General features: G+C 39.2%; 1 protein-coding gene across 1 annotated transcript; it reads left to right on the forward strand.

Annotated features, from left to right (window-relative positions):
- Window positions 1–2,726: 2,726 nt before the first annotated feature.
- On the forward strand, window positions 2,727–14,525 carry tgm2b (transglutaminase 2b). The gene is made up of 13 exons (XM_030730079.1): window positions 2,727–2,855; window positions 5,824–6,003; window positions 6,951–7,169; window positions 7,753–7,871; window positions 10,056–10,184; window positions 10,321–10,498; window positions 10,668–10,800; window positions 11,527–11,630; window positions 11,737–11,976; window positions 12,545–12,820; window positions 12,907–13,067; window positions 13,269–13,405; window positions 14,078–14,525. Exons 1-13 carry the CDS (start codon window positions 2,846–2,848, stop codon window positions 14,226–14,228), a joined length of 2,037 nt encoding a protein of 678 aa, XP_030585939.1. The 5' UTR covers window positions 2,727–2,845; the 3' UTR covers window positions 14,229–14,525.
- The last annotated feature ends 1,116 nt before the right edge of the window (window positions 14,526–15,641 follow it).

Genomic DNA, 15,641 nt, shown 5'->3' on the forward strand with positions numbered 1-15,641 from the left:
GTAAATGAAAGTCAGTTTATCGATAATTTCAGTTAGTTTTAGTTAGTTTTGTAAACTCACAATTCAGTTTTAATTAGTTATCGTTTTTTCCTTTTAATTATAGTTTTTATTTATTTCAGTTAACGACAATGTTTTTTCAATTTCAGTTTTCGTTATTTCGTTCGTTTTCGTTAACTATAATAACCCTGGCACCAACTAAGGGTTTATATTCTAAAAGTGAATTCAACTTTGAACTTTGGGAAGTGAGACCTCTCTTACACAGAATGTAACAAGGCTGGCGTGAAAAGATCACAGGCCTGTGTCTTGTATGGCAGTTGAAAAACTAAATCCCACAACTTCAGAGCCCCAGCTTACATAATACTTCTCATCAATAACAGATTTTGGGTGTCGTCATTTTGCCCGTTTTCAGGCTCATCAGAAGCTGATATGTTCTCCTCTTAGCTGTCACCTTCCTGCTCTAATGTCTGGCCCTCCTCCAGCTCATCTCCAGCACTAAGTATGACTTCACTTCCACGGTTCTGAGTAAAATCCTTTCTGCCTCACTCAGCCCTCCATGATCAGTGGTAGTGCCATAGGTGACAAGTGCAGGATGGAGTTTAATAAAAAAAAAAACCCAGACTATTAGGAGTTATCTGTCAAAATGATGTTTTAGTGTTCAGATGTGTTTCCGTCATCTAACCATTTTAATATTCATGGCATATTTTTTTAGGCAGAAATTCAAACATTACATCACATCTGTGAGTAAGGACCTGATGTCCACTACAAGGGACAAAGGAAAAAAAAAAATCTGAAAAAAGAGGAGATAAAAGATGTAGCATGTTTCTTTGACACACAATACTTAAATATTCTAAAACGAAACCTAAATAATAAAATATTTTTTCTTCTGGGTCTCAGGAGGTTAAAGAGGCTTTGTAGTTAATGTTCTCTCTTCTCCCAGCAGTCAAGCCTGTGGATTGTTTAGGCTTGGTTTGGGTTTAATTCCTTTTCTTTTCTGCTCAATTTAATACAATAATTAAATGACATTAAATTTTGTCTGAACTCGGAGTTTCATAACACAAGCTGATTTGGGACAGGTCTCAACGAGCACCCTAAAACTGCTGCATTAAAGCTGGAGGTGTGTTTATTCAAGGTACTACTGGTTTCTTTGAATCACGCCAGGTTTACTGCACTGGATAAGCCCAATTTTAATCTGTGGATTATTTCAGGAATACATCAAATCAAGGGTATTTTCTAAAAATTTCTACTTTAAAAAAATGCAGTCACAACTGAGATTCTAAATTGAATTATTTTTGTCCTTGCACAGTGCTAAAAGTGGACATAGCCATCGTGATGCCACCCACTGATTTGGGGCTCAGTGATAATGATCAGTGATTGCTTTTGAAATTTCATTCACCAGAACTGAAGCACAAGCTTCTTGCATTTTGTGTTACTGCATATTGTGGCGTCTTGGGATTGCTAGATGGAATCTCCCATCATGGAACACTGTATTTACTGTAGTTATTATGCAGCTGTTATAGTTTTGGTTGCCAGTACTACAGTGCTCTACTATGGTTTACAGTTGTTGTTGAAAAGAGATGTTGCACCATCAGTGAAGCTATGTGCAGGGTTAATGATCCCCTTGGAACCATAAGATTACAATGTTTGAAAATGCTGAATAAAAGACAATCCCCTTGTGGCTGTGCTGAGGTTATAGCTGAAGCTTCTTACCTTGGTAACTGCTAAATCCTCAACTCACTACAATATTCTTAGTCTAAAAATTCACGCCCCAAATGCTTTAAAACACCCCATAAAGACACATTTTAACACAGGAGTCTGTGGAGATTTTGTTTTGTCGCCAGCCTCAAGTGGCCATTAGAGAAACTGCAATTTTTGGCACTTGTCAGCTTTATTGAGGTTGTTGCTTCAGTGGGCGGGTGCAGGATTTTATTTACTTTATGTGTCAGTCACAGTCAAACAACATCTGTGCAAATGGGAAGTGAGCAATTCTTTGATGTTTCAAAACAAATCTTGATCTTGGACTTCCTGCCATTTTGAGCAAAATAGACTGTAATGAGCTAAAATACAGTTTGGATAAAGAAATGGTGTGTTGCTTTGAATAAATAATTCTTCTCTCTCTGGAAATTCTGGAGAATTCTGGGAAGATCTGAGGCAAGGAAATGTAAATAAATAAGTCAACTGCTGTAATGGGTCTTTTCAAAAGCTTTGCTTGTTTTTCCGCCACCAATCGTTCCTAAAATTGGCAGAGGTTTTTCGTCAGACCAAATCACAAACATTCTCAGATAAAGCTTAGATTTTTTTTTACTCTGCTGTTAACCTGTTTTTCTCACAGTTTAAGATAACTGCGTGAAGCTGCCGTGGCCTCTGTAACCTGCTCAACTGCTTTGTTCTCTTTATGCTGCCTGCAGCTATATTAATTCTTCTGTTTTGTCTTTTTTTGAGGATTCAATCGAACAAAAGTTTCTGAACCCAGAACATTGCAAAATCACTACAACAATTTATGGTGCTCTCAGTGCTGCCTACTTGACATAGGGTGTGCAATGAATCACTGGAGGATGGATAGAAGTTATTGTGTGTGTGTGTGTGTGTGTGTGTGTGTGTGTGTGTGTGTGTGTCATTACTGGTCGTAGCGTCTCTCTCTCTCTCTCTCTCTCTCTCTCTCTCTCTCTCTCTCTCTCTCTCTCTCTCTCTCTCTCTAGGGGAGGGTCACGTCACACCCACCATCAGTATTTCAAGCACAAAGAGGGACTACAAATAGGAGTGAGAGCAACAGAGAGACACACAGAATTCCTCTGTGAGCTGCAGACTGCCTGAATACACAGTTTGTTCAAAGAGCACAGCAAGAGTCATGGCTCAAGGTAAGGTGTCTCCTACTTGTTTAATTATGGTGATATCATTTTTAGCAGAACTGGAATAAAGTGTCTCTGACAATAAGAATTTGTTACAATAGTTTAGAACTTAACTTCATGTTTTAAAAACAATATTGTCACATAATTTTTTATTGGATTACTCAAGTCAGTTCAGCAGGGATGTTTATTTCTCCCCGCTGTATCCAGTGTGGATGTCTATGTTGATGTTACTTTGACTGTAACTGTGGTATTTAGTTCTCTTCAAGAGAAGAGCATGTTCAGAAACTCCAGGGGTTCAGTGCTGGAGGGAATGGCGAGGACATGTTTTCATCAGACATCTGAAGAACTAAAACAAAATTACTCACCATTATGTTTGAACAGATGATTGTCTCCCCAGGACCCCAACACTTAATAATAGCAGCTGAGAGCAGCTGGAGCTTCCACTAGTTAACTAGTGCTATCTTTACAGGTTCACACAGGACCTAGAAATAATTTCCCCTGTACCCCTAAGAAATTCAGAACTCCAACAAACAGCATGACATGTCTGTTTAATATGAATCCCCACTAGAAATTAAAAGTTGTTGCCCACCTGTGTGTGAAGTCAAAGAGTCCAAGATACCAGAAATATCTGTGGAGTGTGGTTGGACACTCAAATAACCTATGTGATAATTGGAACGACCTAATCTGAATAATAACTGAAGTGAATTTGCTAGACTCTGAATGAAATCTCCAGTTGTTTTCCATCCTGGACGTGCACAACGTATTTATTTAAAAGTGAATGTGGCTGTGATGGAGAACCTAAGTCAGCATGGGTGTTACCTTGAAGGCTGAAAAGTTCTTTTTACTTCAGAGTGTTTGCTTATTTACTTTTCCAGGATTTTAAACACTGTCAACTGTACCTACTAATACACAGTTGTCACCTACAAGATTTTGTGTAATTTTCCTTATAAGGCTTATAGTGGCCTCAGTGACACCAACCATGAGCCACATACCGCAGTCCCCCTGTGGTGTGTGGCTCATGGTTGGTCGAGTGGAAGCGATGTCTGGGTGCTGTCGGTATATAAATGTTAGAGAAGGAGGCAGGGTCAAGGCTCAGGAATCTTTGTCCATGCATTTTAAAAGGAGCACTGTCCTGATAAAGTATGCATCACTGCAGGAGAAACTGCAGTCAGTTTGGCTTCATACCACACATGCATACCATCTGTCATTCCAAAACTGCTTCCCTTTAAATAAAGCATTATGCTCCATTTTGGGAGCAAATTAAAATGATTTTCTTTTATACCACTGATGTAGCCACAACAATCCCCGAAAGAACTACAGAAAGGATGATGTCAGTTTCCCACTGCACCATTAGCCTGTTCTCTCTAAAAGTTTTAAGTCACAGACATACATGTGTTATTAATCTAAGTAATAGTTTTCACATTGTGTAAGCTGAGGGCATGTTTTATTGGATTTTCTTGTCTCCAGGTGGCTCCTATATAACTTTTTATAATAACTGTGCTTCAGTACAATGCTCAATTTTTTTCAAATATGTGTCAATTGGCTTGGGAGCATGAAATGACTAAACAGAAAAGCCCTAATTATGTTCTGACAACACTCTCCAGCTGTGTCAGAATACACTACACTAACGTGTTGTCAGTTAAGACTGGGACTAAGTTCAAGATCGGTAAAACATCAGAGGCATGCCAAATCCTGAGGAATGATCCCATGGGTTTCATGTAAAACAGCAGGAAGTCTTTCTAGTCTAGTCTTTGTTTACTTAAGTCAACGCCAGCCCTTCATGCCTGTTTGGAACAATAAGGCATAAATATATAGGGAGAGGCTAACCTCCTGACATGTCCCAGTGCAGAATGACCAGCGGTTTCACAGCAGCAAAAGAAACTCTGAGTCATCATATAGGTGGGCCCTCAATCAGCGAGTGGAATCCTTTTAGTTGAAAAGGTCACTGGAGCGCAAAGGGAGCGACCGTCTGTCTTTGGCTTCTGGTAAATTAATACAGAAAGATCTGTCAAATCATATCATCCTTGAATACTGGAAATGACCGAACATCTTGTGGTTCACAGTCTTATTTCCAAGTGTGTCTTGACTGGCCTTTATCTGTTTTTTTAAATCAGGCAATAAGGTGAAGTCATCATGAAGCAGAAGCAGCACAGAAAGCATGAGCTGCATGCACAGCTGCAACACATGAAATCCAGACCCTGTTAACTGCTTTTTTTTTTTAATTCACCATTAAAAAAAGTTGTTTTTAGAATATTTTTTTAATTAGATTTCCCCATTTCCTGCTCAGAAAATAGCTTTTAAATGTCTTCTTTGTTGCTGCAACACATGTGCTCCATATACATGAAGTATAAAATATTATTTCCTATTATTGTAAGACACAGGAGCATGATTGATGAGCTAAAAGCATGTATATCCTACACAAATTTAAATGATTATTCTAGACTGAGAGCCTAATTTTTGGGCCAGTATGGAGAAAAATGGCAAGACAAGGGATATTTTTAGAAATAAACAATAATTTAAAATGATTGAAAAAAAATTTAAAAAGTTAAATTATATTGATTATTAGTTAGCAATTTAGAAGTCATTGCTTGACTGCTATCTGCTCAGCTGTGCATGTACTCAGCTAATGTGCTGCAGACAGTGATTGCAGATTATATTAAACAGAATGAGGCACAGGCCAATAATAAAAATAATAATTGCTGACCTATGTACTGCATTTGTCTAGCCTTCCTAAAATATCCTGCAAAATTTGCTGCAGTATGTAGAGTAGTATTTCAACCAAATAACATTTCTACATGAAAAATAATAGCACTCTTTTTTTTTTTTTCTTGAGCTGCATTTTTGTAAAGAAAAATTGAAATTGTCATTACCAGTGTGGCCTACTGTAGCCTGTACTGCATACTTTAAATAAGAAACATCTGTTTTACTGTGACTGAGTTTTTTAACTCTGGTTTGTTTTTTTTATTTTCCATTTTAGGTCTGGATATTGCTCGCTGGGACTTGGAGAGTGAGTTCAACAACACTGACCATCGTACTGATCTCAATGGCATTGACCGCCTCATCGTGAGGAGAGGCCAGCCATTCTCAATCAGCCTGTACCTTCGCTCTGGAAACTACCAACCAGGAGTCAGCACCCTTGACTTTGTTGCAGAAACAGGTGCTACTCTTGATTCTTATATTATAATGTTTTTTTCATATAAATTTATTCTTGTTTTAATTTAACATGCACTGTATCAAAACAATAGGAAAATTAAATGAATAAAACTTCCCCTTCACAATAGGAATGTGAAAGTGTAGTTAAGAAAAAGCATTGTGCCCTCTCATTCAGGAAGTTCACAGCAACATGGAACCACCTTTGACTGTTTTTATACTGAGACGGGAAAGAAACAACAATGTTTATGGAAAGGGAAGTCCTTTTTTCTTGTTCAGTGATCACTGAGACTGAGCTTACTTACAGTAGCTGAAAGACTTTTTCCATTTTGAACCCCAGTGAACTCAGTTGTTTTGTTTGGAGTCCCGGACACTGTATCTTAAACACTCTGACAGTATAAACTGTGCAAACTATCTGTCTCTTGGCCTCTTCTAATATTTGGATAAGCCTCTTATGAAGAGTGTGATAAGACAACTGTTGCACATCATCAAATGCGACTCTTCAAACAGGAAAAGTTGCTTGCCAAGAGGAAAGCATGTGTGCAATCACAGATAATGGTATCAGCCTTTGGAAGTCAAATGTGCTTTAATGGATATGAGCAGCACCATTCATCCCTTCCAGTCTGTGATCCAAAAGCTCGCCCTTGCTTTAGTTGGCTGAGTGGGTGATGTCAAAGAGTTGGCTCTGTGGATCAAAGTGAACCCAAATGATTTTAAAAGTGTGCAACATGCCAGAATTAGCAACAGGTTATATAAGTAAGTAAGTAAGTAAGCCGCTATTCAACAACAATGTTATCTGCTGATTAGAAGGCATGCTGGAGATGTTTGGAATAAACTCAATAAGGGCTGGGAATACTGTGGGTTTCCATTCCCTAGACACAACTGTTTCACTAAGACCTCTTGACCTGTTCTTTCACAGTCAGGGGATCTAAATAAATTTGGTGTTTCATGCAGGTCCTCAACCCTCTGAACAGTATGGCACCAGGGCCTCTTTTGGTCTGTCTGCCAGCATTGACACTTCTCGCTGGAGCGCTGCTGTCACCAGTCCACCTGGGGACATGGTGGCCCTGTCGATCTGCTCAGCACCTGATGCACCCATAGGCCGCTACACCCTCACCCTGGGGCACTCGGCCAGGATCGAATTTATTCTGCTTTTTAACCCCTGGTGTCCAGGTGGGTAAACAGAAGCTGTCACGAAGGGGATCTTGTTTGGATCCACTTTGATGATCATGTTTCACACCAGAGTTAGTACGGGAATTTTTCAGGAGCAAGGGTGAAGGACCGTTTAAGGGAAGGGTTGTTTAGTTTTGTGCTTTTTAAACAAAAGTTATGCATTGTAGCAAAAATGATCAGATTGTTTTTTAAAAGGCTACCACACAATTGCTTAATTTAAAATAAAAAAGCAAAGTGTAAAAGCGACACGTTAACATTGCCAGGGATTACTTGCCAAATAAGATTCCTCGGTTGTAAATAGCCACTTCTTGTGGTGCTGGACTCACAGTGATGTTTCTAGACAGAAGACAGCTTTAACGTTTCAGTTACTTATCTTGAACCAAGCTAGACTTTTACCCCTGATTTTCAGGTTTGCTATATTAAGCTTTCTTAACCATCTGCTGCCGGTAGTCTCTCCTTAGGTACTGATAGCAGTATTTTACTGTGTTTTCAGTTTTCCAATAGTTTAAGACCAGCAGTACATCACTTTTGTCCCAGTTAGGGCATGTTTTAAGACAGTTTTTGTAATGTTTCTTGGCAACAGGTGATGCAGTATACATGGACAATGAGGAGAGTTTGGCAGAGTATGTCTTAGCTCAGGATGGAATCGTCTTTCGAGGCACCTACAAACATCCTGTACCTACTCCCTGGAATTTTGGACAGGTGCCAGCAACAACACTGACACAATCAGTCTGCTTACATCATCCACACAGTCGATCATACAAGTTCACACTCATTCTGATAACAGAAAAAATATTTCCACTTTTGACAGGATTTGTGAAATGTTACATAACTGCAAAGACATAACTCTGAATATTGCATACAGGATATAAAAAGAGGGTTGGCAGCATACACGTGATAAAGTGAGTTTGATCTTCTACTGTATATCCTCCTGAGATACAGGGGAAAAAAAAGGTTTGGGTTTTCTGATATTTTTTAACGCTCTAACTCTGACTCCCTGAATTCTGAATATTCCAAAGGGCATTATTCTTTCCCCACTTATCACAGACATTAAGACAATTTGTTACTTTAATGGACTGCCTGATCTCAACTTATTGAACTCTCTTTAACTAGAACACATTATAATGTAATCCTACGGTATCCAGATGATGCCATGAACTGCCTTTGGTTTGTGTGCTCTGACATTTTTTTTTTCCAAAGATCCTGGTTGCCTATTGACTGCTCGAGGCAACCAGAGGGCCTCAAGTCTTGGTGGTTGTTGGCAGTGTTGTCCTGCTTTCATGTTAAAACCTGTTTCAGCCTGATTTCAGTAGGGTTGAAATTGAATTTATAAAGAAAGGAGAGGTTATAGTTTAAGGCACCTTTAGCAAATATATTCTTAAGTATATTAGGGCTACAACAATTCATATATATATATATATATATATATTTGCATTTAAGAAAATGTTTTCTTCCAAAAATCAGATTTTAATATGGCACATAAATACAATGAAAGGGTCTAGTTTTTGTGTGCAGTTAAACAATTAAAAGTTAAACTTTTAAAATATTGGTTTCTATTTTAGAAATTACATATAGAAAAGACCTATGTTTTTTCCCTTTAGAATATTTATTATTGCTCATTAATGAGACAAAAGTATTTCTTATCCGATCGATAAATTACTTGATTACTAAAATAATCGATAGCTGCAGCCCTGAAGTATATAAATCAACAGAGTGAATAGTTTAACAAATCAAATTTTTAGCTTATTACATACTCTACATTTACAGTATGCATGTGTGTAAAAGGATCCTATTTCCCCTTCTACACAATTTAATGCATAAAACTTCAGGGCGCTAGCTTACACATTGCTTCTTATCCATAATGGATGGTGGGGGCCGTCACTTTGTCCCTGCTCAGGCTCCTTGAAGCCTGGTATGTCCTCTGAGCTCTCACCTTCCTGCTCTAATGTCTGGCCCTCCTCCACCTCATCCCCTGACAGCGGTGAGTCTGAGTCCCCTTCTACAGTTCTGCTGTGCTCAGCCCTCTGCTTCCTGAAGTATGGAGTTAGTAAATCCTGCTTTCCACTACAAAGGACACTGAATAAAAGTTTTGTTTTGAAAGAGTTAAACTGTATGTCTGAAATGCTGCTAAACTGAAGTTGAGAAGCTCACATTGAAAAAATAATTAGATTTTTAGCAATGGCAATCTGCACGAAAAAACAGAAACAAAAAAACAACCCAAAACAGTTCCTTCCCCATTGCCATAAGATGTGGAAGCTGCAGTGCCCATTATTTTAAAAAGAAAAGTCCATTTTCTCTGTTGATCAAACCCACGCAAATGTGGCATCGTTAGAAAGCCCAGGATGCTCTCTTGATGTTCGCTCTATACAGAGGGACTAATATAGATTGCATAAATTGTGCTTGATGTAGAGGGCTCAGACTTTAGTTCTTCTCAGAGGGCAAGAATGAATTGCTGGGCCTTAGGAGGATATCTGAATATACTCTGGCATTACTGGATTATTACTGGTGTAGCTGTTGAATTTTTTTATTATGACATTTTTTTTTTCATCCAATTTAGCATATTCAGAACTGTGCAAAAGTCTTGAGCTATCCCTCATTTCTTTGTATTTTTCTTCCAAGGAGCCAGACTTGTAATTTTTAAGAAGCTTCTCGAAGCTTTCAAAGTTTATACCTGACCATTTTCAGAGGAGTGTGTTTTTTTTTTTTTTTTTTTTTTGTATTGTTTTGTTTTTGTCTGCACATAAAATAAAACTTAGAAAATAACCAATTTTAAATTTGTTTCTTTAGCCACTTTCTTACTAGCAGGCGCTCACATTTGATTCCCAAAGGGCCCCAAGCTTGGCACATTTCAGCAACTAATCAGCATGGATGTGCCTTATGTTACAGTTTGAAAGTGAAATCCTGGATATCTGTCTGAGGATTCTCGATATGAATCCGAAATATCTGAAAAATCCTGGGAAAGACTGCTCAGGGAGAAGAAATCCTATCTATGTGTCCAGAGTGCTGAGTGCTATGGTATGTCCTATTAAGTTCTGGATTTTCTTTTATTTTAAGAGATACTTGTATCTGTCTGTTAACTTACATAGGTATGTTTGTGTTTTATGCTGTGTGTTTCATAAATGTAAAAGCATTTCTTTCTTTTGCCTGGCAGGTGAATTGTAATGATGACAATGGGGTGTTGCTGGGAAAATGGACAGGCGGCTATGAAGGAGGCATGAGCCCCATGTTCTGGAGGGGCAGTGTGGAAATTCTGCGCAACTGGGACACACAAGCCTGTCAGCCTGTTCGCTACGGACAGTGCTGGGTGTTTGCTGCAGTGGCCTGCTCAAGTAAGATAGGACAGAGCCAGGCTTGGTAGCCTATCTCTAAAAAACACTTGCTTTGACTCAAGCAGACAAAACATTATACCGTACCATACATGTAAGCACACAGTTATGATATGCATTTTGCTCCTCCTTTAAATATTATAATACTGAAGTTGTTGTTAAACCCTGTCAGTTTCCAGAGCCCTGGGCATCCCCTGCCGAGTTGTGACCAACTATCTGTCTGCCCACGACACCAACAGCAACCTGGTGATCGAACGCTACGTCAGTGAAAATGGAGAGCCCCTTCAATCCAGAGACATGATCTGGTGAGAAATCTTTTAAGCTGTACATACACAGATGACTCAAAACACTGTAACGACTCATAGATTAATGTAAATAATTAATTGATTATCTTGAAATCAGAGTACAGTATATGTAAGGCCTCAATCTGGGAGTCAGGAGCAAGTCAAAAGACCTGAGTTACTTTGACGATAGGCAGAGGCTGGGTCTCAAGTGTTATCTGAGCCACAGATTCCTTCAACTGGCAGCATACACAACTTAGAGGCTGTTGGTCCCAGATACAAAAGAACGCTTTAGAAGTCTCGTGTGGTCTTCCCCACTGCTTGTTACAGCTGCTCTTGTTCATCATTGCACTTGGTCATGTTGTAGGATGCATCATTATAGACAATGTTCTTGAAATATTGTATATTCATAAATAAAAGCGTATTTAAATAAAATACAAGAAGAGATATTTGTGTAAAATTTGTGGTAACTACTGCAAATTATTTGAAAAGAACAGTGTAATCTAACCATTATTTACAGTAAATAGAAAACACTGCTTAGTGACTGATATAATACAGTATTTACAGCACTTAGGTGCCATTTCCATGAATATAGAAGATGTCTTGAAATAGATTGCTTGTTACAGTTTATACAAGGATGGTAGATATTTACTGAACACTGAGGCACAGTAATGAGATCAGAACAGCCATAGCTGGGATGAGCTGCTTTAAATGTAGCTATCCAGCTGATGGTATGCATTGTATTTGCAGGAACTATCACTGCTGGGTAGAGAACTGGATGACTAGGCCGGACCTTAAACCTGACTTTAATGGTTGGCAGGCCTTTGACCCCACACCTCAGGAGAAGAGTGAAGGTAAGAAAATGTGTGCATTAATGAAAATGTAAAAACATTTGTTTCCTCAAGCAACATGCTCACCTTTTTTTTTTTCTTTGCTCTGGCTTCTTCCTGCTTTCCTCAGGGGTGTACTGCTGTGGCCCCATCCCTGTCAGAGCCATTAAGGAAGGTGAACTCACGTTCAAGTACGATGCCCCCTTTGTCTTTGCTGAGGTCAATGCTGATGTAATTACATTCATGAAGAAGAAAGATGGCAGCATTTCGAAGATTTTTTCCACCGCAGCAGTTGGCCAGAAGATCAGCACCAAGTCTGTGGGCAGTGATGCCAGAGAGGACATCACTCATCTCTACAAATACCCTGAAGGTAGAAAAAAATTCACCACCCCAGCTGGATCAAATGCGTTCTTACGCTTTGTCAAGAAGTTAAATCACAGAACGGAGATCTTACCTAAGATCTATCATTTAAACACTTGTGTGCACGGTAGAAAAAGTACATGTGGGTGCGCCTGGTGTAACCAACAGATAGGGCAATTTACCATGCAAGCCTCAGTTTGCACTGAAGCAAATGCAACATGAACCGAAATGTTTGCATTTGGTGCACTTTTGCTCAGTTTTTCACTGGCTGCATGGCGCTGTAATACATCTTCCCATTCAGCATTGCATAGTTTTTAAACACACCATACATACAAACCATTCTCTCACACCTGCAGGTAAAACCAAGTTCACTTGCTAACTAAATTCCTGAACTGCTTGTCAGTGTTTTCATTACTCTTAATGTACATAAAGTCAACTCAGGACACCTTTAGTCTCCTATACTCCTACAGGCACTTTTCGAGTTCAAATATACAGCAGAAGTTTATTGTCCTAAATAACAGGACATTTGGTTTGAGGTTTCTGTTATTTAAGACATGATTTTTCTTCCATATTCCCAGGATCTGATGAAGAGCGGGAGGCTTTTAAGAAAGCCGACCACCAAAACAAGCTGCTCCAGCAGCAGCAGAATCAAGGCCTAGACCTCACTATCAAGGTGGCATCAGATATGAGGAAGGGCTGTGACTTTGATGTATTTGCCGTGGTCACTAACAACTCGCAGAGTGTGAGGAAGTGCCGCCTACTGTTTGGCTCCTGTGCACTGTACTATAATGGGTCTATGGGAGGGAACTGCGGCTTTAAAGATCTACTCAATGTTGAGCTTTCACCTGGAGCAGGTGAGTCAGCTCAGTATGTGATAGAGTGTTAGTACACACTTATCTTTTCACTCTGGGTTTGAAATATAATGTGCATGTTCTTCTAGAGAGGAAAGTTCCACTAAGGCTGAACTACTCCAAATACGGTGGTCAGCTCACTGAGGACAACTTAATCCGTCTGGCAGCTCTGCTGCTGGACCACACCACCGGAGACAGAATGCTGGCAGTGAGAAATATTGTACTGGATAATCCTGAAATCAAAGTCAAAGTGAGTAGCATGGAACAAAATAGAAACATAACTTGACAGGAAACTTAACTTAAAACTTTTGGGAGGTTTTAAAACCTAGAAGTGAACTGACCTTTCCCTTGCTGCCAAATATATCCCATTTCATGCTTCATTGTTATGAGATAATCAACATTATGTGCTTCATTTGTAATTGGTCACAATTTTTGGCCTGTTTCTGAACAGATCCTGGGAGAACCAAAAGAGAATCGGAAGCTGGCTGCAGAGATCACCCTTCAGAACCCTCTGCCAGAGACACTGGAGAACTGCTGCTTCAGCATCGAAGGGGCCAACCTGACTGGGGGACGCATCATCTCTGAGAGGTTGTCCAAGTGCCTTGCTAACCTAATAGAAGTCATTAAGATATTTTTAATTTTTCAAGATAACGCATGAAAGGACCTTTTAAATTGTATTACTGTGTGTAACGGAAATGTTACTTCCCGATTTTAATTTTGAATACTGAGATACATGTCATATTGTTTTGTGTTTTGCTGCCAAGTCTCGGTGCGGCATCCAGATGTCTGGCTGGATGAACTGCTGTTCAGTCAGGACAGGAGCCCACTGGTAAAGAAGGATGCAGTGCAATGGGTTACTGGAGCAGACAGGACATTAACTGAAAATGAATGACCAGCAGGATGTCTTATTATAGTTCAACAGCAGAAGATAGAAGGAGTATCTCTCTCTCTATATATATATATATTTTTTTATCTTATTCAGTGTCCAATAATTTACTTTACATAAATCCAGCTTTGGGTTTCTTGCCGATGAACCGTGTGGCAGCTATTTTTTTTTTTTTTATCACTGCTTTGTTTGGCCAAATTCCAGAGCAGTTCAAACACTTCAGCTCCAAGTGCACAATTGCCATAAATAGTCATACGTATCCTGGTTTGTTTGACAGTAGCAATTAATCATTTGCATGTTTATGCAATCAGAGGACTGTGATATAAAGTTTCTGGTGTTGTCTCAAAAGTAATATTTAAACATTTACCCTGCAGGTTGGGATCCCCAGTGGGACCTGGAGAAGACGCCAAGGTGAAAATCTACTTCACACCCACCCATTCTGGACTGAGAAAGCTGGTGGTCGACTTTGACAGTAACAAGCTGTGCCATGTCAAGGGCTACAGAAATGTAATTATTGGAAAATAAAGCTTTTCAACCTTTGTAATCCATTACATGGAATTACTGTTTTTCAGACCTTTTATTTTTGTGGAATGCATGGAGTTTAATCCATGTAGTGCCTTTCTGCTCAAGAGCTTTTTCACCGTCTCCTTTCATTGTTTATTAGGGTTTACTACACGGATACATATTTTACTCAGAGCCATAAAAATTTACTGTGATTTATGTATGCTTTGTACTCACTGATGCCAGTCAATTTGTCCCCTTCGCAATCTGACCTGATGATTTGCGTTATAAATACTGTGTGTCATTTGACACAATAAAAAATGTTGTTTGCTGCCTCATTATTTCGTGATGAAGTTATGTAGTTTTTCTGGTTGCAACTGATGTGACAGTCCCTACAATTGGCCTACCAGTACAGCAAAGACAATAAAGTGGAGCTGTGCTTAGAAGTTCTTTCACTTGTTGTTTATATAAAGTAAATATTTCCCTGGCTGATCACGGCCAGTCCTGAATATTTTATTTACTCCTGGGATCCATTTATACATGCATGGCTGTAACCCTGCAAATATTCCTTGTATGGAAGAATCTCCATCCCCAGTAAATATGCTGGTCTTAGGGTTTCACCATATTTCACCGCATGTATCGATAAAATAAACTCAGAACAACAGACTTCCACTTTGAAATCAAATTTTTGTCTCCTAACACATTGCATCATTTCAAACTTTCAACAAAGATCATAAACTCTCTCACTTGTGAATTTTTCATCATTGATTATACACAACCCAAGTTGTGTAATATTATAATACAAATTATGACATAAACCTTGCAGTACTCTGTAGTACTGTAGCCAAACAGCCAAAAAAAGACATTTTATTAACTTTAAAAAAATGACATATATCTGCTCTCTGCCCCATTTCTCCTGCACTTCTTTCCCCTGTATTTCCTTGTGTACTTTAGCCCCTGCACTAGACCTCTCTGGCACCTGTTCCCTTTCATCAGGCTCTCTTGGGGCCCTCGTGGCTCCAGTATCTGTGCTCCAAAGAGAGCCTCTAGCTTTGCAATCCAATCATCATTCTATTAGACAACTGCAGAAATAAATTAATAAAGGTCAGTGCCAAACATATTTAGAACTGGAACATAGCCGCAGTCCTGTGTAGCATACTCAACATTTCACAGTAAAAGGGTTGCTGGTATTGTGATCTCAGATATACTACACGCTCATATCACATGCAAGCTGAACTCTTCAATTTGTGCCGTTCCTCTAAACAAATCAGTGATATTCCTAATTTTTTCTTCTCTCCACATGAGAGTAGGCACAGAAGTATCTCTGCATTTGTGTGTCTTACTGTATTTCAAAGCTCAGAGGGAGTACTGCTCTCTGCTGGTCAGAGAGATAAACTGTTAAGTGTCAAACAGAAGCCCGCAAAGCTTTTGATGCAC

Source organism: Archocentrus centrarchus, chromosome 5, assembly GCF_007364275.1.
Source record: "Archocentrus centrarchus isolate MPI-CPG fArcCen1 chromosome 5, fArcCen1, whole genome shotgun sequence".
Lineage (NCBI taxonomy): Eukaryota > Metazoa > Chordata > Actinopteri > Cichliformes > Cichlidae > Archocentrus > Archocentrus centrarchus.

Bases quoted from the DNA above. Each gene is read 5' to 3' on its own strand.
- tgm2b (XM_030730079.1), top strand. The intron at 6,004-6,950 runs GTGCTACTCTTG...TGTTTCATGCAG, and splicing joins TGACTTTGTTGCAGAAACAG to GTCCTCAACCCTCTGAACAG. The intron at 12,821-12,906 runs GTGAGTCAGCTC...ATGTTCTTCTAG, and splicing joins TGAGCTTTCACCTGGAGCAG to AGAGGAAAGTTCCACTAAGG.